This window comes from Monopterus albus, unplaced genomic scaffold, assembly GCF_001952655.1.
Source record: "Monopterus albus unplaced genomic scaffold, M_albus_1.0 scaffold48.1, whole genome shotgun sequence".
Taxonomy (NCBI): domain Eukaryota; kingdom Metazoa; phylum Chordata; class Actinopteri; order Synbranchiformes; family Synbranchidae; genus Monopterus; species Monopterus albus.
The window spans coordinates 391,947-412,942 of record NW_018127928.1 but is presented as its reverse complement, the minus strand read 5'-3'; the positions used below and the strand labels follow the sequence as shown (position 1 = coordinate 412,942).

Genomic DNA, 20,996 nt, shown 5'->3' with positions numbered 1-20,996 from the left:
AACCTGTATCTGTTTATAGAAAAGTCAATGTGTGTATTACTGAGAAGAAGCTTGACTCTGCAGGTTGCAGCTGTGGAAGAATTGATTCTATTTGTAACGAGTGAATTAAGTTTGCAGCAGGAACAAGAGTTCATTAATATTTTACTTTCTCTTTAAGACCATTAATCCATGAAAGTGAATATGACTACAGTTACAGTCCCTTCAAATTGTGAGGTTATTTAGGTCCACCCACATTCAGAGTGACTGAGGTCAGATTCTCTGCATATAGCAGCTGACTGCCCTTCATCACTCAGATGGTTTGAATGACTGTCTGAAGTCAGGACTTACTGGATTAACTGTCTACACATACACACACTTATACACAAGGAGATATTGGACAGTGTGGTGAAAAAGCAGCTATTGTTGGGGTTGTTGCTGCCAAACCATCGAGGATGGTTCTGTTGTTGTCTGTCTCAATGTACACTTACCTTGAGCTGTGTGATGCTTTTTTGTATGACATGAGTTTCTATCCTGACCTGTTTCAGGACCACTTCCTTATTTACATTCAACTAAAAAAAAAAGCCAAAGATCAAATGCACAGGGAAGAAATAGGAAGATAGAAAACTTTATCTTGTGCATTGCAGTTAAAGTTGCTTTGGCTCATGGGTTAGCAAATGAATGGCATTAGCATTAGCATTCCTTAAGCATTGTCTTTATGAATGTGATAAATATAAGTCCTGTCCTTATTTTTTTTGCTAATCTCACCAGGGACAGACTATGTGGCCACTTCATATATACTGACTTTTACTCAGAAACCAACCGGTGCTGTTATTCTGAGATATTATCCCCTGTGTCATTTGCTATGTGCCAGTTACTTTATGGTAATCTGATTAAAATGATTTAGGAATAGGTACCAGGTCAGCATGGCATCAACTGAAATAATAATGGCTCTGGAGCTCTACATTTCTGATGAGCAGTCACCGGCCACATCAACCTGCCCAGTGTTTGATTGTTTGTTGTATCTTGTTGCTTTTATTTTCTTTCTCTCTCTTCTATTCACTCACCCCACCCAATTGAGGCAGAAGGCCGCCCACCAAGAGCTGGGGTCTGTCGGAGGTTTCTTGCGTTAAAGGGAGTTTTTCTTCCCCACTGTCACCAGGTACTTGATCAAAGGGGATTTGTTGGGTTTTCCTCTATAATAATAATAATAATAATAATAGTAAGGTCTAGACCTTACTTTGTAAAGTGTCCTGAGATGACTTTTGTTGTGATTTGGTGCTACACAAATAAAGTTGAATTTGAATTTGAATAAAATAAGATTTTGTGTCACATCCCTTGACAAGACAAAGCCTTAAGGAAAAGTTGGGGAATTATGTATATATGTTAAATATCTGCTTTCAGGGCATTAGTAGGCGGATTTTGTTAACCTTGGATGCACTCAGTTGAGCTGTTTCTTCATTTCCAGTCTTTATGCTAAGCTATGCTTAGCTATGCTAACCAGCTGTTGGCTCCAGTTACATATTCACTACACAGACATATAAGCGGTATCAATCTTTTAATCAAAATCTCAGCAAAAAGTGAAAAAACACTGTCATACTAATTCCTTTAAGGTTTGTTTTTTCATTGTTTTGATCAATATTGCATTTCTGGAAATGTAGTGGTTTGTGGAGTGGGTTAAAAAGTGTGTGCAAAATATTCAAAAAATGTTACTATTTCTGTTTAAATTAAATTTTATTCATCCCCAGGGTCTAGCCTGGTTGCTGACAAATAACAAGAGAGACAACCAGGTCTCAGCAAACTATTAATACACTGAACACTCAAACAAATTCAAAAAGGACATGAAATGTGACTCCAGAGCTCATGTTAAAAAATAATACAACTATTATGAAAGGAAACCTGGAAAATGGTCTTGGGTGGCACATTATAAATTGCAGTCGATTTCTTGTAGAACTGTGAGTAAAAGGGAAATTAAGCTCGATGGGATGCTGAGGAATGAGGTTAAATGTAGTCTATAAAAACATCTTATATCTGATGTTTTGGATTTCCTCTGCAGGGCTAGTTGCTTCTGTAAAGGCCTATTTGATTGGCAGTGTGGGCTTTTTGAAACATCAAGTAAGTATTTCAATGCAAAAATGGTCAATGAATATTTGATGGGTAAACAAAAGAGCTTCACTTCTTTTATAGTCTTTGTGAAAGAGAGCTTAGGTTTGAAGAGAAGTGGCAAAGAATTCACATATCCTGAGTTTGACATTAAATGTGATTCTGCTCTTAATTGGCTCATAATTTCCATCTTATATACAAAGACATAATAAATTACATTATTGTAATACTGTATATGTGTTTTAGTAAAAAAAAAAATCAGAAAGCAGACAAATAAAACAGGGAGGGTTTGGAGCAGAGTGGTGCTATTTGTTCAGAAGAACGGTGGCGCCATCTACATTTGAACACTTGAAGCATCACTTAGTTGCAGCCATCTCATTTCACAGCTTTAAAACAATCTTAACTTCGGTTTGACAGTATGATATCTGATACTCAAAATTATATCAGTTATTATCCTGGAGGAGTGTGTCAGATTATTTTTCAATGTATTGCACTATGAATTTCAAGGAACTGAGAATATTAGTCTTTTGGAGTTGACCAATTTGTAACTTTCATTCTCTTGAAATTCTTATATCTGTCTTCTGGGAGTGAATTTCTGAATAAAGAAGTACCCCAAAGCAAAGATATTTGGCAGCCAAGCATGAAATACAAATGTCAACTCTGAAGGTTACTGACTGTGCTGCATGGAATTCCAACTAAGAAATATTTTCTTTGAGGACTGAGCCAGGTTTTAGTTTGTTGGACTAAACATTTGGAAGCAGGACTCTGTTCCATAAAAGCTCTTTGCAGAGAGGGTGTCAGCCTTGCATCCAGGAGGCCTATGTGTTTATGCACCCTCATACTCACCACTGTCTGAAAAGTCCAAATATATTCACACAATGTAGCCTACAATGTTCAAAATGATGACTGTAGGCTAACAGTAGACTGAGAGTGAAATACGTGTGTGAATTCTCATTAATTCCTTTTTATATCAGTATATAAAAAGGAATTAAACAAAATTAACAAAAACTGAGAAAACAGACCATCCACATCGTGCCTCACTGGGATTATTATTTTAATGCAATATCGCGACAATATGTGATTAGATTCTCGCGATGTCAAGCTAGCTAGTATTAGCTAGTAAGATGTTGTCCAAAAGCAAGGAAATTGAATTACACTTAAGGCGGAAAGTTGCAATGTGTTTTTTTTTTACGTAGGACCTGTTAACTGATTATAGCTAACCTTACCACGATATGGAATTAAGACTATATAAGTTAAGTAATTCTTCCCTTAAATTGACCCGTCTTTTCGAGCTTTGAACAATAAAAATGTATTTGCTCAAACCGATATTATTTTGCATCTTTAGGAAGCATAGGATGCTTTCATTTGACATTGGGTGGTTGTATTTTTGTAATTAATTCCATCACACATGTAGCAACTCATTCTTGTTGAAGGGCTTTTATTTTGGCGTTACCGGATGTTTTTGTCTGTATGATTTAGGCTACTTTACTAGTCCATGACGGCGTCGGCTTCATCAGCTTCAGCTGAAGAGCAAACCAACATCAGCTGAGTTTGCATTAAGTGTCATCCTTGTAGCTAAAATACAGGAATTTATCATTGCGTAAAATTCAACAAGCTGTTAAGTCAATGAAATAACTGTCATCTCTCGTAGCCGCAGAAACAGGACAGAGGCAAGGGGAGAAATAACACAACATCAAACCAAACCCGGCAAACAAAGAGGTCCTTTTTCAACGGCAACATTTTTCCTCCATACTCTATAGTTATGAGTCATGTGGCCGTCGAAAGTGCCCACGGTCTAGAACAGCAGGTAAGCCACGTCAGTGTAATGTTTTTTGCGGCGCCGGCCGATGAAAATCGTTATAACGGTAGGGGAAAATGTTATCTTGCCGGCTAGCCTAAACCACCGCTAACGTTATTATATTGTGCTAGCTAGCGTCGGGTACGCTTCATTTCTACACGCACTTGACCAAAAGGGCCTGCACAGCAGGGAATGGACCTCATGAAATGAGATTTAAAATCCGACATGAGGCCACGTGATTATTGGATTAGATCTGTGTATGCTACCCTAAGGAGCTGGCCAAAATAATATTAAGGAAGTTGAAGCATTATGTGACCGCTAGTTCAGCCTTTGTAGAGACCCTGATGACGAATTACGTACGAATAGTATCGTCGGCTATTCTGTGTAAACGTGTGAAACGTACCCATGAAGTATTATATTCACTGCGTTTATCTTGCAGCTTGATACAATAATTAAAAGGGGTATGCGGAGATGAAGCTAGCGGGACTGACATAGACAACAGTTTAGTCCACCGGCTTTCAGATAATGCACAGTATTGCACAGTTTTCATGCATGTTTTGACTGCATCCTGCTTTTAAAAATGCTCGTTTTATCTGCGTCACCAGCAGCGTATTGTAGCTGTGTCTGACTGGTCAGACAATTGGATGGCAACCGAAGAGTACTGTATGTTCTCAATTGATGTTTTGGGAAGGTCTAAAATGTGTACGATAGAGGTTGATGCACAACAATGACCTCATTTAAACATAAATGATCCTGTACCTCACAATGCAAAACGCTCTACTTGTTAGCATTGTGTGCAGAAATTAATTCGCCTAGTTCACTAAGTCTTACTGCAGTGTACAAGAGCATCTCATTCCCTTGGCCCAGATTCAGTTTCTGGGTGAGGGTTGTTTCCTGGACAGCGGTGCGATTGCCTGCTCAGAGGAAGCTGCAGCACCAATATTGAATCATCATTTTGCTATTGAGCAGCTATTGCTGTGTGCAGCTTGCTGACATCACCAGTAGGATTTCTGCCTCAGGTTCAAAACTTTTTCATTCTAGTGTGCAGAGTTGTTTGGTGCCTTGCATCTTCTGTCTAATCTGAACTGTTCAGCATCTGTCTGCTGCCTGGAAGCAAAGCATTCACGTTGCTTATTATGGTGGGTATACAGAAATACATAGTTTGCTCTAGTTGAAAACTAGAGCAAACTATGTATTGTTGTATTGTATGTAAAGTTGGGCTCTAGTTTTCAACTAGGCAGCAGATTTTAGTATTGTCTGTTGTAATTTTGTGGCTTCAGATCCAAGTGGAAACCCAGTATGTCCTTCAAATCCAAACCCTGGTTGATAATGGCCATCATCAAAACCTTTTAGGGATCCAACATTTTCCACACATGAACATGTAGGCCATGAATGTGAGTTCTTGTTTCAACTCACATTAGGTGAGTTTCCACCCATCTGTTATTATGTGCATATTTGATTTGTGAAGGGGGGAAAATCCTGCATGGAGGCAGTGGAAATTTGGAGAAAAACGCCCAAATACTGCAGGAGAAAGTATTTACTTGGGTGGAAAAGTTACATTTATGGAGAGAAGATGCCCTAAATGTTTCTGCACTTAACAGGGATGGTGCTGGAGTTGCTGCTGTTTCACCCAGTGTAAAGCCCAGAAAAGACGGAGTAACAAAATCACACTGTGAAGAATGAAATGTGCATGACAAGATTTAGCTTACCTTAAATTATTATGTAAGGGAAAGTTGCAGTTTTGAGCTGATGAATATGAACGGTGACAGTGGAGGTGTTGAACTACTGAAGAATAAGCCTAAAAATGACACTTTGTGTGTGTTTTTCTGACTGTTTGTCTTTGTTTCTTCCAGCTCGCTGTCCTAGACTTGAGTGCAGCAGACGGACAAGGTGGGGGCACAAACAGTAAGCATCCAAAATGTTATTTCTCAAAAGAACGGACACACTTGCACCCAGAACAGTTTACTTCCACAAGTAATAAGACTGGGGATGTCATAAAGATGGGGAATAGGGAAGTGCTCTGTAGACACTAAACTGTGAAGCACAGGAAAGTTTGGCAAATGTTTTGAACTTCCTTTATTTACAGAAGTACTGGAATGCAAAGTAGGGATGCACCGATGCCGATACCAGTATTGGTTTCAATACCACCCTCTAGTACTCTACTTGTACTTGTAAATGTTGTCCCACCAATACCCGATAACTCCAGCATTACATTAACCTCATGCTGGCTGAGCCGGTCGTTAGGCGGCATAGAAGAAATTTCAGCAGCTGGGGGATATTTTAAGATAAGTGACGAAAGCTTGGAAGCTCAGGTTTTCTGTTTGTGTGTGAGCGCCCCTCCCTCCCCATGTCACCCAGGCACAAGGTTCCATTTTACACAGACATCAACACCATATATGGAACAAAACCAACAGTAATGGAGAGAGTAATTAATCAGACACCTGTTGAAGAAACACAGCACAACAGCAAACTTGCAGAAATTTGATGTCTTCACTTTCCCTGTGGTCTAAATGCCTGGTCCCGCTCATTCTGCTAGAACCACCATGGAGCCCATTATGCTACCTGTAGTGAACAGGAAGAAAACAAACACTAGCTTTATGTAGATAACATTAAATGAGCTTTATGTATGAAAATGGATTGAATCCTTGTGAATGTGGAGGCTGAGACCAACAGCTCCTCTGCAGCAAAGCAGGTTTGTGTCCAGCAGGGAGTACGGGACAGAGCCACAGACAGCAGCCTGTTTAAAATAAGAGCCTCGCCCTCATTAAATTAAACTAGACTGAGGTTCTGGTCAGGGGGGTTGTTAAATCATTACATCCTAACACAGGGTCGCACTCCTGCAAAGGTTGCACTGTATTACAGTATGTTGTGTAGCAGGCCTCAGACATTCAGTATTCAATAGGAATGGTGGCAGTGCTGTGTTTATCACAAAGACTTTAGGTAATTTTCACAGCCTCCTGTTACATTGAATATTCTATTTAATCACTATCAGAAAGTAAATTTCATACATTTAAAAACTGCCTCTAAAGTCACTGCACATTTATGGTAATTGTAGTTTTTTTAGTAGAAACATTGCATCATTAAGTACTTGGTATTGGCAAGTACTCAAATGTAAGTACTTGTACTTGGTCTAAAAAGTGACATTATGATGAAGAAATGTTCTATATAATTGTTATTTTATGTCACTTTCCTTGTTCATAATCTTCTTCCCAAATCAGTTGATCACAGACCAGAGCTGGTGTCAGATGCATGTTTGCAGTGCATCTCAAATGTCTAGAGTGATTTTTCATTTTATAGTTTGACATTTATTAGAATTGGGGTTGTTTTACTAGTTTTGTGTAGATTTTATATGAATAGAATCACTAAGGAAGAAAACTGATGCTGATGTCTCTGTCTGTAGGGCGATACATTCCTCCACATTTACGGAACAAAGATGCTTCCAAAAACGGTGAGTAGCATCAAGTTAAATCGAACATATGATTGCATTCCGTGTTATGGATATGAATGCGCTATATTTACTTTCCAATAAAACACTTGCATAACCTAATTTTTAAGTATTTTAAATAGTGCATTACATCAGTGTTTGCTTGCTTGCAGCCTTCTAATTCCCTGCCTTTTTCTGAACCTATGTTTCTTGGCATTTACCACCACCCACTGTTCAGTGAACATAGGGTCAGGGTATGTTTGAGTTCAAATTAAGGTAAGGGGAAACGTATCTACAGGGAACATTACTTTTATACTTAAAATAACCTTTTTGTGCACTTTGTAACAACTTGTTTTCCACAAAGTAGACATTTCACACAATGCAATTTCCCAGATTGGGATTCATAAAGTATTTCTATCTATCTATCTATCATGTAGCCTGAACTGAACTAAGTAACCACTGCACATCACAGATGTATGTCCACTGAGGCGCAAATAAAAACATTGATCCATAAAATACCGATAAGCCGTGCATGATTATTATGAAAATCAGTGGTTTATTTTATTTTTATTTTCATCCAGTGCTATCCAAAGTTCTACTACTGCTCAAACCTCAACTGGGTACCCTTAAAATACGGCATTTTTTTACTGATAAAAGCTGAAGAACTAAAGCATTGTTTTCCTGCCCAGCAGGAAATGCCTTTGCTGCTGGCCGACAAGGTGGCTACACCATGGCACCTCCAGCCAACTGTGAGTTCCTCTCTGAACTTCTCCCACACTCAGTCATTTATCAGTGGGCAGTCCCGACTTGGTGGCACATGACTGGCAGCAGTCAGCACATTGTTAAAGGCAAGCGACCAAACTGCAGATGTTCATAGGTCAGGCAGGCATTAATGAACAAGTGGCCAGAATCTTTATAGATTTATACTTGCAAATCCTTCTGTTGAATTCAATTGATGCTTTTTAAGGTGGTGTCTCACCCTTAACAAGAGAAGTGTATCAAGTATTTTGTTAAAAGAAAGAAGAGATTCCTATAGTTTCTTGCCATTGATTTCTTCTTCTTACTACACATTGTTCCATAACATTTCCCAGAAAAGTGTCAATAATTAATCTGTGAAATTGATCAACCTGTTATTGGTAAGCAGGAACCTCAGCAGCAGTGATGAGTATTAACTGTGCAGATGTGGTCCTGGGACACTCAGACCATATTTCATCTCTCTACAGATGGCTGGGACTGCGGGCGCAGCAATTTTGTTAATGGCTACCATGACAACCGGATGACTGGCAACTCCTTCAACCGGGGACCGCCTCGCATGGAGCGGGGCCGAGGCGGCGTTGGCGGGGGCGGTTACCGTGGCAACAGGGGAGGCGCTTTCAATCCCATCAACCCAGCACAGCCAATGGGGTTTGCTGGTTATGAAACTAAAGGTGGGCTTTATATGGGAACTTAATTTTCTTCAACACAGTAAATATGTGTAGATTTCTTTCTTTTACAGAAAGAAACTGCTCTTAAATCAGGAAATAAATATTTCTTAGTCTCTTGATGATGAAAAATACAACCAAATATTTATCCAAAGGTTGTCCAGGCAGAATCAGACATATATGTATTCTTATTTTTAAACAATTTGTTTCTTATTTGGTCTCTTGTTTCATGTAATTGATCAGCTTTCCTTCTTTCCAACTTTTCTGTCAAAATATTTCTTTAGCTCTCAGAGGATAAATATATTTATCAAGCCATTACTCTTTTCCCGAAGGACAGCTTTACATTAATCCCTTGTTCCCCCATGTGTCTGTGAATGTATGAAACTGGCTCCTTATAGTTTTCTTTTTGGCCTCCTGTCAGATGCAGGCAGCTGGAACACCACCAAGGAGGTATATAGCACTTTTAGCAACAACAGAGGGAAATCTGCATTCTTCAACGACAGAGGCAACGCTAACAGAGGGAGGTGCGCAGAGGAACAACAGCCGTCTTTTTCTATTCCTTTGTCTCTGTCCTAATGCTCCTACATCATCAATGTCTTTGTGTTCTACTCAGGTTCGACCATGGTGGATTTGGTGGTGGTGGAGGAGGAGGAAACAGCCGCTGGGTGGAGGAGTCCAGAGACGATGGAGACTGGTCCAAACCGACACCACGAAATGAACGTCTTGAAAAGTGAGTCTTTGCTTTCGTCAGACTGATCATAGATCTGTTGTGCTTCTGAGAGCTGTGCAGTGTACTCCTAAACTTGGAGAATATGAAAATGACCAAAATAATGCAAGAAGAGTTGGTGAGTCTCATAAAGCTAAAGGGGGGTTATACAAAAAACCATAATTTGTGTTGAAACAGATATCCTGTGTAAATCATGGAGCTTGATTTTAATGTGGAATTATTGCATTAAAGTGCATATAGCCATCCCTAGTGTTAAGGCGCAGCGCTCTCACCACTGTGCCTTAACTCGGTTTAACTGTTCAAGTCAGGGTTGTGTCAGGAAGGGCATCCGGCGTAAAACACGTGCCAAATGTCCACATGCGATGATTCGCTGTGGCGACCCTTAAACAGGAAAAGCCGAAAGTGACTTTTTATTGCATGTATTTTCTGAACACTGCTACAGACTCAGCAGCACTATTTCTCCTGTTTTGTTAGTGAGTTGTTCTCCGGCAGTAACACTGGGATTAACTTTGAGAAATACGATGACATTCCTGTTGAGGCCACAGGACAGAACTGCCCTCACCACATCGAGAGTGTAAGTTGTTGCTAATATTACACATGAGCCATGTCATTACTTGATACTGCTCATTTTATAAGTGTGTGTGTTTGTGTTAATGCTGTAGTTCCAAGATGTAGACATGGGTGAGATTATCATGGGTAACATTGCTCTGAGTCGCTACACCAGACCAACCCCTGTCCAGAAATATGCCATCCCTATTATCAAGTCAAAGAGGGACCTCATGGCCTGTGCGCAGACGGGTAGGACTTGCATCTCTGGAAACAAGATACATAACATAGTAAACTATTACTCTAAGTGCACATGGAGATGGACAAGGTTGATGTTGTGTCTGTAGGTTCTGGGAAGACTGCAGCATTCCCCAATTCTCAGCCAGATTTACACTGATGGACCAGGAGAAGCTCTTAATGCAGCTAAAGCCTCTGGACAGGTAAACAAATAACCTAAAATCCTAAATGTACTAACATGCATGAATTCCTTTCTAAGGGAAATTTTATTGTGTTATCAATAACTAATGAGTCTTTCAGATTAGATTAATGATTTTAAAGCATATTTACCACAAAGAACAAAAACATGGCATTAAGTTTAGATGGAAAACCAGATGAATTAGCAATTCCACTGCTTTCTAATGAGAGCTGTTTCATAACACATAATCCACAATGCCACAAATGAAACCGGCAGCAGCTCCAAGTCACTTGTCATCAGTTTCACAAGTGCTACTCTGCACAGGTTTTAATAAGCCATTAATTCATGTGTTAAACATTAGAATGTTTTGCCAGCCTAATCTAGGCTAAATGCACACTGAGCAGCTGTATGATGTTGGAAAAAAATAAATAAAAGACCAGGACTCGCTCTTAAAAGTATTTTGGGATAAAGGTACTTGATTGAGACATTTCTACATCTTGTACATATTGTCAGAAGTTGAGATTAATTTTATGTTCAGTAGACCAAAAGTAAAGCTGATGAGGTAAATAAATGATTAATTAATACATTTTTGAGCAGTTCCTGCACTGTTAAACAAGTGTTAAATCTATCCAGTGTTGACAAGTAGCCTGACCATACTCTCCTATCCTGTTGGTACCCCAGTGCCACTCCCTGTGGGTCCCACCCTCCATCTTCCTCCAGCTTTAGAGCCACTGACTCAGCATATTCTGATAAAAAGTGACCTACATGGTGTAGCTCATACATTTAAAGCTCACATATAAATTAGCAGGGAGTCCAGGCAGCTGAAACTGCCTGCTTCTGCCTGTCAATTATTGACTTTGCTGAGCTAAACTTCTGCTTTGTGTTGTTGTGGTTGCATCACAGGAGAATGGGAAGTATGGACGTCGTAAACAGTACCCCATCTCTCTGGTACTGGCTCCAACGAGAGAACTGGCGCTGCAAATATATGATGAAGCCAGGAAGGTATATGTGCACATGCGTACACTTCAGCTTGAAGCCCCAAAAGAATTGACACAAGCATTTATCCCTGTATTCCTTCATCCTTCTTTCTGTTATAGTTTTCCTACAGGTCCAGAGTGCGTCCCTGTGTTGTGTATGGAGGAGCAGACATTGGCCAGCAGATAAGAGATCTGGAGAGAGGCTGCCACCTGTTGGTGGCCACACCAGGAAGACTGGTGGACATGATGGAGAGGGGCAAGATTGGACTGGACTACTGCAAGTAAGATGTGGAGGAGGGAGTGAAGGATAACTGTGATTCCCCCAACCACTGATTAATGGAATTCAATGGTATCACTGTGTTTTCTTCACTGCAGGTACCTGGTCCTGGATGAGGCAGATCGTATGCTTGACATGGGCTTTGAACCACAGATAAGACGCATTGTTGAACAGGACACCATGCCACACAAGGGCATTCGACAAACCATGATGTTCAGTGCTACCTTTCCTAAAGAGATCCAGGTATGTTTGTTGTGACCCCAGTTTAGTTTAGTACCACAGATTATTTCCTCTCGTTCAATAGTTCCTGGGACATTTTGGTCAAACTGCTGTTACACTGAACAGAATCTGAATTGGAAACCATAAAACTACTGCACTTTGTCCAGTACTGAAAATCTCTTAATAAGCCCACCACCTGCTCCTCCTGCAGATCCTGGCCAGGGATTTCTTGGAGGAGTACATCTTCCTGGCAGTGGGCAGAGTGGGATCTACCTCAGAGAACATCACTCAGAAAGTGGTGTGGGTGGAGGAGAGCGATAAGAGGTCTTTCCTCCTGGACTTGCTCAGTGCTACAGGTGAGATGGTCACACATCACATCTCAGCCAAAACATGGCATTTGTGTTGTATGTTTAACACAACCTAATGCTGATCTGTGGTGTCTCAGCCATTTGGACACATTTGGAAAAGTTCAGAACTTTGACTTAGTTATGTTCAATTTCTATGATTATTTCCAGATTACTTGGAAAGGGTTTTAGAAATTCCAGTTATGGCCTTTCTAGATATGCAGAGAGCTCAAGTAATTTTGCCTTTCTTTGGATTTGCAAGAGGCCTCAAGCAAGAAGAATCCAGCCCGATTTATTGATTACATCTCATCTAATTCATTTTTTTTTCTTGGCCTTGGGGCCAAAATGGTGAGCATGTCTTTTAAAAAGATGCCATCACTGGCCTGTAAAATTGTTGTCCCCTTCAGTTTACGTTGCAACCCATTTAAAGACACGTTTGTGGCTTTTTTGGTAGTAAAACAAACGTGAACTGAGGCAGAGGTTCGGTCCATGAGGAACATTAAATATACAGAGTTAGTTTTCTTCTGGTGACTGTGCGTGGTTTACATGTTGGTGGTTTGGTGTGGTTTTATCCAAAGTTATCCCCAGCGAGGTGCAGGACAATACTGGAGACAACATAGAGAAGCCTGGTAAGATCCTCGATCCTATAATCTGTCATTCCATATTTTTAAATAATTTTGCTTGCCGTGAGTATATTCCCTGTGGGTGGAGAATCTTCTGTTGAGTCTTAGTTTTGGTTCTTTGTACCATTTCATGGGTCAGGTTTGCTCATCTCAAACCAAACATGCCTGTTGTATTTTCTGTGGCTCTCTATGTGCAGTTTGTCACTGTGGTGTCTTCAAATCAGACCCAAAACCATGATGGAGAGAGTTTGTTTATGCTGTTGACTCATGTAGACTCATCAGCTAACAAATGGATAGAAATGTGCACTGGTGGCCTTCACTTCATAACCAGGTGGTGATGTCTAGCAGGAGCATAAAGAAATAAATCTGACCAAACCCTTTCCATCAGTGGCTTTGTCACAGTGTCACAGTGCTGCTGTTAGCCTGTTTTTGTTTGTTTGTTTTTATTTTTCTTGTGATTATCTTTTGGTTTTATTCACACTGCACCCTCTGCTGCCTATTGCTCTGGTCTGTTCACAGATAAACATCTACTATAATGTGGTGTAAACAATTTACTACTTAAGGTGCATCTTATTAAGAGTAATACATACCTGCACAAGAATTCCTATATGCCTAGACTGTTGATGCATAAATGGCAAATAAAAATCTTGAAATTATTATTACACCAACTGAAACAAGCTTTCCGGCAGATCCAAAGGAATATGCTCAGATGATTGATAGAAACTGTGATGCAGGTCATTTCTTAAAAAAAAAAAAAAGAGCAATAAATGGAAACGGGTAGATGGTGAATTGTCACACAAGTGTTATATTTTGAGATAAACATGTTTGAGTTGAACAGGTTAATCTTCAAATCCACATCTTGTAATGAAATGGGACGTCTGAGATCAGTGTAATCATCTGGCTCTAACAAGTGTGAAGTCATTTGGTCTGTTTATCTCTTAGGTTCAGGGAAAGATACCTTGGCACACAAGTTCCACTGTAAAGTTTCATGTCTGTTAAATTGTGTCTGCAAATTAATCTACCCCGGTCACCCTCTGACTTTTCTACAAGTATGGACAGATTAAACCCAGCTGCCCTGATTCATAAAACCCCGTGGTTACTGCTTTGCAGCATTCAAGATATGAGGACAGAACACAGACGAACCCTGCAGCCACTGTAGTCTCACCGTTTGTTATCAATTTAGCAACAACTGTGATGGTCTACTCAGCTTTAATGATTAACCTCAGGTGTCTTTTCTCTCAATTGATCAGGTAAGGACTCATTGACTCTGGTTTTTGTGGAGACCAAGAAAGGCGCCGATGCCTTGGAGGACTTCCTGTATCGGGAGGGCTATGCCTGCACAAGTATCCATGGCGACCGCTCCCAGAGAGACCGAGAGGAGGCCCTGAACCAGTTCAGATCAGGAAAATGCCCCATTCTGGTGGCAACAGCGGTCAGTGAAAGTAAAATCCTGGTAGAAGCACCGATTATATGGCTTCATGAAAATGGGGAACCTTCTTAAACTCTCTGCTCTTTTTGTACATACTCAGGTAGCAGCTCGGGGCCTGGACATCTCCAATGTAAAACATGTTATTAACTTTGACCTGCCCAGTGACATAGAGGAGTATGTCCACCGTATTGGACGTACAGGGCGTGTGGGAAACTTGGGTGAGACCACAGCTAATGTCAGTCAGTGAAGGAATCCAGTGACGCGATACATGATTTAAACTGATGACAACTTTTGAGCCAGTCCTGCAAAATGCTGTGATTTACTGCTACTGTTACTTCCTGCTTATGTACCTGTAGGACTGGCCACATCATTTTTCAATGATAAGAATGGGAACATCACTAAAGACCTGCTGGACATCCTGGTAGAGGCCAAACAGGAAGTTCCCTCATGGCTCGAGAGCCTGGCTTACGAGCATCAGCACAAGAGCAGCAACAGAGGACGCTCTAAGAGGTACACATCTCCTTAGTTGTGTAAATGTATGTGTGTGTGTTGATACTTAAGAAGCTACACTCATGAGTTTGTCTAAATGCAGTGAGGTTGGGTCTGTTTTTATAGATGAGCTATTTTATTTCAGGTTCTCTGGTGGTTTTGGAGCACGTGATTATCGGCAGACGACCGCTGGAGGCAACACTGGAGGGTTTGGAGGACGTGGTGGTCGCAACCAGGCAGGACACGGGGGAACCCGTGGATTTGGAGGAGGTGAGGATCTGCTCCTAACTAGTGTTTAATGATACTTGGTAGTCTTTCAAGAATTTTTCCAAAACTGCTTAAGAAATGTGACTAATTTATACCAATGATGTTGTGGTTAATTCAAAGCTTGACATCAACTCTAAGAAGACAAAATGGATGTGTTGCAGAACAGCAGTAACCTTCACTGCCCACAGTGCAGAACTAATTGATCTGGTACAACAGCATGACAAATGGAGATTTTTATCCTCTCTGTTCCCTCCCTCTCAGGTGGATTTGGCAACTTCTACACCAGTGATGGCTATGGAGGCAACTACTCGCACTCTCAAGTTGACTGGTGGGGCAACTAGGTTCCTCTGATCCCCTTCCCTCGTCCCTGTTCTTCTCACTCATCCTTCTTCCTTTATCCACACCGTTACCTGCACTCCGTCTGTCTCCTCCCCTCCTTTAACCCCAAGAACCTACATGCATGTTATTAAACTATTTATACTCATTTATATAGCCCTCCTTTCATCCCTAAGTACTACGATCTTTTAATTCCTATTTAGTCTTACCTGGACCTTCCCATCTTCAGCTTTATAGTCCCCTAGTTTTTCTTTTTTGCTCAATCTCATCTCTTAAAATAGGCCATAATTTAAAGGGATTCTTCAAATTTAGTCGGTTGTATTTCAACAGCTAATAACATCCTTTAGTTTCTTTGTGGACATTTCAAACTAGTTTTCCTCTGTGACAAAACTAGCCAATTAAATTGAAGTTGTAGGTGTTCATTAAGATGGATGGGAACATCAGTTCCACAGTATGTGCACTTCTCCACATCAGCTGGTGAAGACCAGGGGATATCCATTTTTTCACTTCAGATCTGGGTTTTGGCTTTTCTTTGTTTGTTTTCACCTGAAGCTGGCCAGGCTCCCTGTGTACCTTCACATGCCATCTTTGTATGTAATGTGTGGCCATGCTGTAAATCACTGGCCTAGACATTTTTACAAATCCAGCTGAGACATAGGCGAGTTGTGTAATCTGAGCAAAATATGTCTATCTAAATTCAGGAGTGGGAACTGACTGGTCTCCTTCGCTTACGTGACAGCCACAAAATGTTTTCTAATTTTCTCACATTTTTAAAACGTATTGAACTGTCGATATATCGAGGTCTGAGAATGATGACTGAGACAATGCCTGGATGAAACACCCAGTCATAGGTCTTAGGACTTAATATCACAACTACAAACAGCATTTTCTTTGTTTGAAACAAAACATAATGGAGGATCATTTGTTTCTGTACTGTGCCTTTAAGAATTTGAACTGTCACTTATTTCTATTATTTGTTTATTGCCATATACATAACTGGCTACAGATATTGGCCAACTGTGACTAAAGATGCGTATTTAATGTTATGTATGGATTTAAACATGTTTTTCTTTCTCTTTAATCTATTTGGAAGGAAACAAAATAGGCTTGAACTAAATCAAACCTTGGCAAACAAATCTTCAATGAGGAAACTCAAAGCTGTACCTTATCATTTCAAATTGTTCAGGTCTCTGATGAGCTGATTCCCAAAAGCATATTATCACTTCAACCATATTTATAGACAGATTAAATGCACCCTCATCCAAAGTCACTAAAATTGGCCAAAAACATTATATTTGTTTGAAAAAAGAAGCTGTTAAAAATGACAACAGACCTCTTTGATTTAGCACAGATATCAGCAGTGGTTTTTTGCCTTTGGGAAACCAAGTTCTACTCATTGACCTGTGTGCCACATGTAGAGCTCCTGTCTGAGCTTGAGTTTGGGTTCCTCAGAGTCATCTTGCCACTAACAGTTCAGTCAGGTGCTGCCATTAGCGGAGCCACTGAGAGGGAACTTGGTGTGGCTGTGCAGCAGTAGCCATGTTGGGCTGCTTCTCCTTCTTACCATTCAGACATGGGGTTGTACGTGTAGATGGAGAGACAAGTCAAAGTGTGATGCTGCTTCCCAATCATATCAGATTTATGGTCGTTGATAAAATGGTTTGCTTTTTGTTTTTAACTCCTGTATTTTTATTCATATCTATTTTTTGAAATAGTGAAACATTTTGGCCAATGTTGAGACTTGTCACCACGTTCTGCCGCGAAGTTACAGCAGTGGTAACGTCTCTGTGGTGTGAAAGCTATAACCACTACATGGCTGCTGCTGAAAACAACAGCTACCAGATTTGATCAGTGGCTGTTCAACTGAGTCTTAGTGCCACCATGCTCTTTGGAAACCCGCTCCTCTTCCACCACAAACATTGAAAAAGCCAAAAGCTTCTTTCAAGGGGATACACAACTAAAATGCTGTAAGAGTTCAAAAAATTTTGCTCACTCTATCCTGGAGAGTTACATGAAGAGTTTTCTCCAAAATAAGTCATTCCTGATTATTCGTTAGGTCTTCAAGATCAGTTGAGATCAGGGTTAAAATTAAAGAACTTGATAAGCTAGCCTAACCCATTTCACAGCAGGGGCAGCTGAGGCTTCTGGAGGGTGTAACGCCAAACCTCCGTGACACATTTTAGTCATGTTCTGTGTTAATGTACTATGATCACATGTCACCAGACACAGTTCAGTGCTTACATTCTCTTTACTATAATATCCATTCAGCAAACACTGTTCCTCTCTGCTTTGTCAGAGGCATGATGAAGTCGGTTCTTCTGTTGCAATGCGACAAAGAATACAGAAGTATTTCCAGATCTAGATTTCAACTAGCCTGTAGGCAGCGTGCGTTGACACTTTATGATGCGTGTCAAAAGCACCTTTGGTTTTTATCTGATAGCAACATGCTCGCTACTACTGCTTATTCATCTTTTGTCCACATGACATCGATGTTGTGCAGACCTTAACTGGCACAGGGCTGGTTTGTGCTGCATTGTCCCACTTTAGCCCTGCTGAGAATATGAAATACAAAACCTAGCTTGGCGTAGCACAGTAAGATACAGGACAGATAAAGTGTGCTAGTGGAAAAGTGGCATGACAGAACCAAAAACCAATGCCTAGTACCAGGTGAGCACTACTTTGCTCTGCTATGAAACCAGGTTGCAAGGAGCAGTTGACCTGCAGCCAGATTATCCCTGTTTCATCCTGTTGCAACAGAACTCCATTGTGCGTTAGGGTAGTTCGGTGGTAGAGGTCTGGTCCTCCACCATGTCTACTGACAGCTGAATGAGCTTCCTGGTGGTAGGATCTTAAATTGTTTTGTCTACATGAACAATTTTAGTGAAATAAACAGATTAACAACACTAGATGCGTAGAAGTTGAATCACTTGATGCTGGACCAGGCAAGTGTCTGCTGCACTTTGGGCAATTTGAACACAGCTGGTAGATTTATTTTTTAACAGTTTCCAGAAAGTGCATGTGTTTGAACATGCATAAACCAATAACGGATTAATTATCAGGAGGCAGATTCCCTGTACACAAGAAGGGACCAAGACAATATAACATATGGAGTTGGTGGTGGTGTTCTTTGGTCCAGGAGTTAAAAATGTCAAACAAATCAGTACAATTATCAATACAGTTTTCCTGTTGTCTCAGATTTTTAGACTATGTTTTAATTAGAAGTCAAGTTCAGGGAAACGGTAGGCTTTCTGCTGAGTAATGCTGAAGGACTGGGGATTCACATAGACACCAGGCCACATACAAAATGTGCAAACTAGATTTTCCTAAAGCTTTCCTGGTGTCCATTCTCTTGTCAGAGTTTGGAAAGATTTCAGTGATGTATGTCTCTAAATCTGGTTCACCCTCTAGTAGTTTAAGTGAGTGGCCAGTGTAAAAGGATGAAGGACAACTCATAGGATACAGTATTGTCAGAATCATACTCCATGTCAAGCTTCCAAATGAACCAAAATCATAAATTAGTTTGCAGCTTCTTTCAGCTACCAAGTGTGGTTCAGCTGTCAGATTAATATTATTGTCGCACAAAGTGTGTTGTTGCCATGGTTCCAGTTGCATGCTAAACTACTAGGAGCACTGGTTAAAATGGGAGTTAATGCGTTGATGATTTAGCACCTGTTTAGCAAATAATTTTTCCGTGGTCTCAATTTGAATAACACTCTTTAATGTCTCCTGCAGTGGTGGTGGAGAGTCTCCATTTTCAGTTTCTTACAGAAACTGTTTTTGTTAGTATAAAGATAGAAACCCATAACAGGACAAGACATTAAAGATAACAATGCAAATGACAATCGGTTATAATTCACTTTACATGTCGGCAGAACGTTTTAAGTTGCACTTTTTAGCAGTTGTGGGAACACCTTTACATGTAGGTGTTTTCTTAAGCGGCTGTCCTGTGGGCAGTGATTTGGTAATTGTTGAATTTTAATCATGCACAACCAACTTGTGTCCTCCACGGTGGGAGGGACAGATCTGCACAGCAGATAAAGGCCAAGCTGAGCTTTCCAGCTGAAGATGCACCCTCTGATTATGTTACGTGACCCACTAGTAGTTTGGAGTTGAAATAATATGGGCGCTATCGGGCATTGACCGAATAACACAGTACTAAGACTTGATTATAATGATCCCCTGTGTAGGACATTTTCAGCAGCTGTTACTTGAATCCATAACTATTGCCAGGCTCTTGTGTTTAATAAAAATACTAAGGATGTTGAAATACATTTAATAAGGACAAACGGTGTCAGGCAAATGAAGCTGGTTCAGTACGTAGTCATTGCAGTGCTTTCTAACAGCCACTGGGGGGCAGAGTGGAGCCATGGATAGATGAAGGAGTGACTGAGTGTTTCACATGCAGTGATCAAGATGATAAAGTAATTAATACCAGTTCTGGGCATGTTGTTAACTGCTGGTAGTGTAGATAGGAAATTTAAATTTGTGAGTTGTACTGCAGGCAGTCGTGACAGGTCAGACTTCAGTTTACCTCACTTTTCATCTTGTTTATAGCACAGTCTTGTAGTGTTCAGAGTGCACAGATAAATATGCAATGTATGTAGGTCTTTTTCTAGGGCAGAAAGATTATATCTGTCAGCTGTACTTACCTTGGAACTGTGTTGGAACCAAACCCCAACCCCACCTCATCAAAACACCCCCTGGACACCAAACATCTACACTAAGTAGATCAACAGAGATCAGTTACATGCAGCTTGCTTTCTCTTTGCTTTCACCAGGAATCATGAGATTTCCCTGGGCTGTTTTCTGTCTGTGTTCAGTTTGACGTAAAACACAAACTGGTGCAGATTAAATCAGCCTAAATTCTGTGTGCAGTGCCTTGAAATGACTGAATCACTAATTCACAAAGGCTGAAATGTGTTGGTTAGGGCTGGGTATTTTCAATACAGATGTAAAGTCCAAACAAAGTAAATGCATTATGCTGTAGTGGGCATGCATGTGACATTTCTGTGTGAAGTCCCCATAGTCATTCACCCCACAATGGCAGACACACAAGTGCTGAGCATAGCAGGATTCACCAGGTTCACAAAACATTACTTCAAACCTTGTGGCAGTTTTGTTAGCAGCTTTTGTGCAATGGATGGCACAAACAGAACGGAAAACAATTTAGGAAGAAGTTTTTACTGGCTGACTAAGATAAAAAAAATGGTCTTTGGATTCTAGCTTTGTCTTTGGCCGTCATGCTAACAGGTCACACTAAGGGGATGAACACAGCATGTTAGCATTTAGCTAACATCCAGCCTCAGTACCAGCAGCAGGCTATAGATGCTCTTGCTGTTAGTTTTCCCATTCATAGAAACGGTAATGAGTATATTAAATGAAACTCACACATAGTATGATGCAACATCTGTTTGGACCTTCAGCTTTGCTGTTTAGAAGCAGAGCATACTCTGCTTATTTCCTCTGGGGGAAAACAAAACTTGAGTTGTCATTTAAAAATTCAGCACTTTAGTTTTTGGTTTTTGAATATTTTCAAAACCTTTTGATGCCTTAAATTAAAGGGTGGTACCCAGCCCTAATGGAGCAGATGGTGAAGTTGGCTACACTGTGTATGGTGTTACCATG

At 40.5% G+C, this 20,996-nt stretch overlaps 1 protein-coding gene across 1 annotated transcript; it reads left to right on the top strand.

Annotated features, from left to right (window-relative positions):
* The first annotated feature begins 3,534 nt into the window (after positions 1-3,534).
* On the top strand, positions 3,535-20,577 carry LOC109960579 (ATP-dependent RNA helicase DDX3X-like). Its single transcript, XM_020600779.1, is given in 20 exon segments — positions 3,535-3,886; positions 5,731-5,782; positions 7,278-7,325; positions 7,991-8,050; positions 8,525-8,728; positions 9,144-9,246; positions 9,336-9,452; positions 9,924-10,023; positions 10,112-10,247; positions 10,343-10,364; positions 10,366-10,435; positions 11,314-11,412; positions 11,508-11,668; positions 11,763-11,907; positions 12,095-12,239; positions 14,101-14,282; positions 14,380-14,497; positions 14,636-14,789; positions 14,914-15,038; positions 15,297-20,577. Coding segments are annotated over 20 exon segments (2,166 nt in total). The 5' UTR covers positions 3,535-3,841; the 3' UTR covers positions 15,377-20,577.
* The last annotated feature ends 419 nt before the right edge of the window (positions 20,578-20,996 follow it).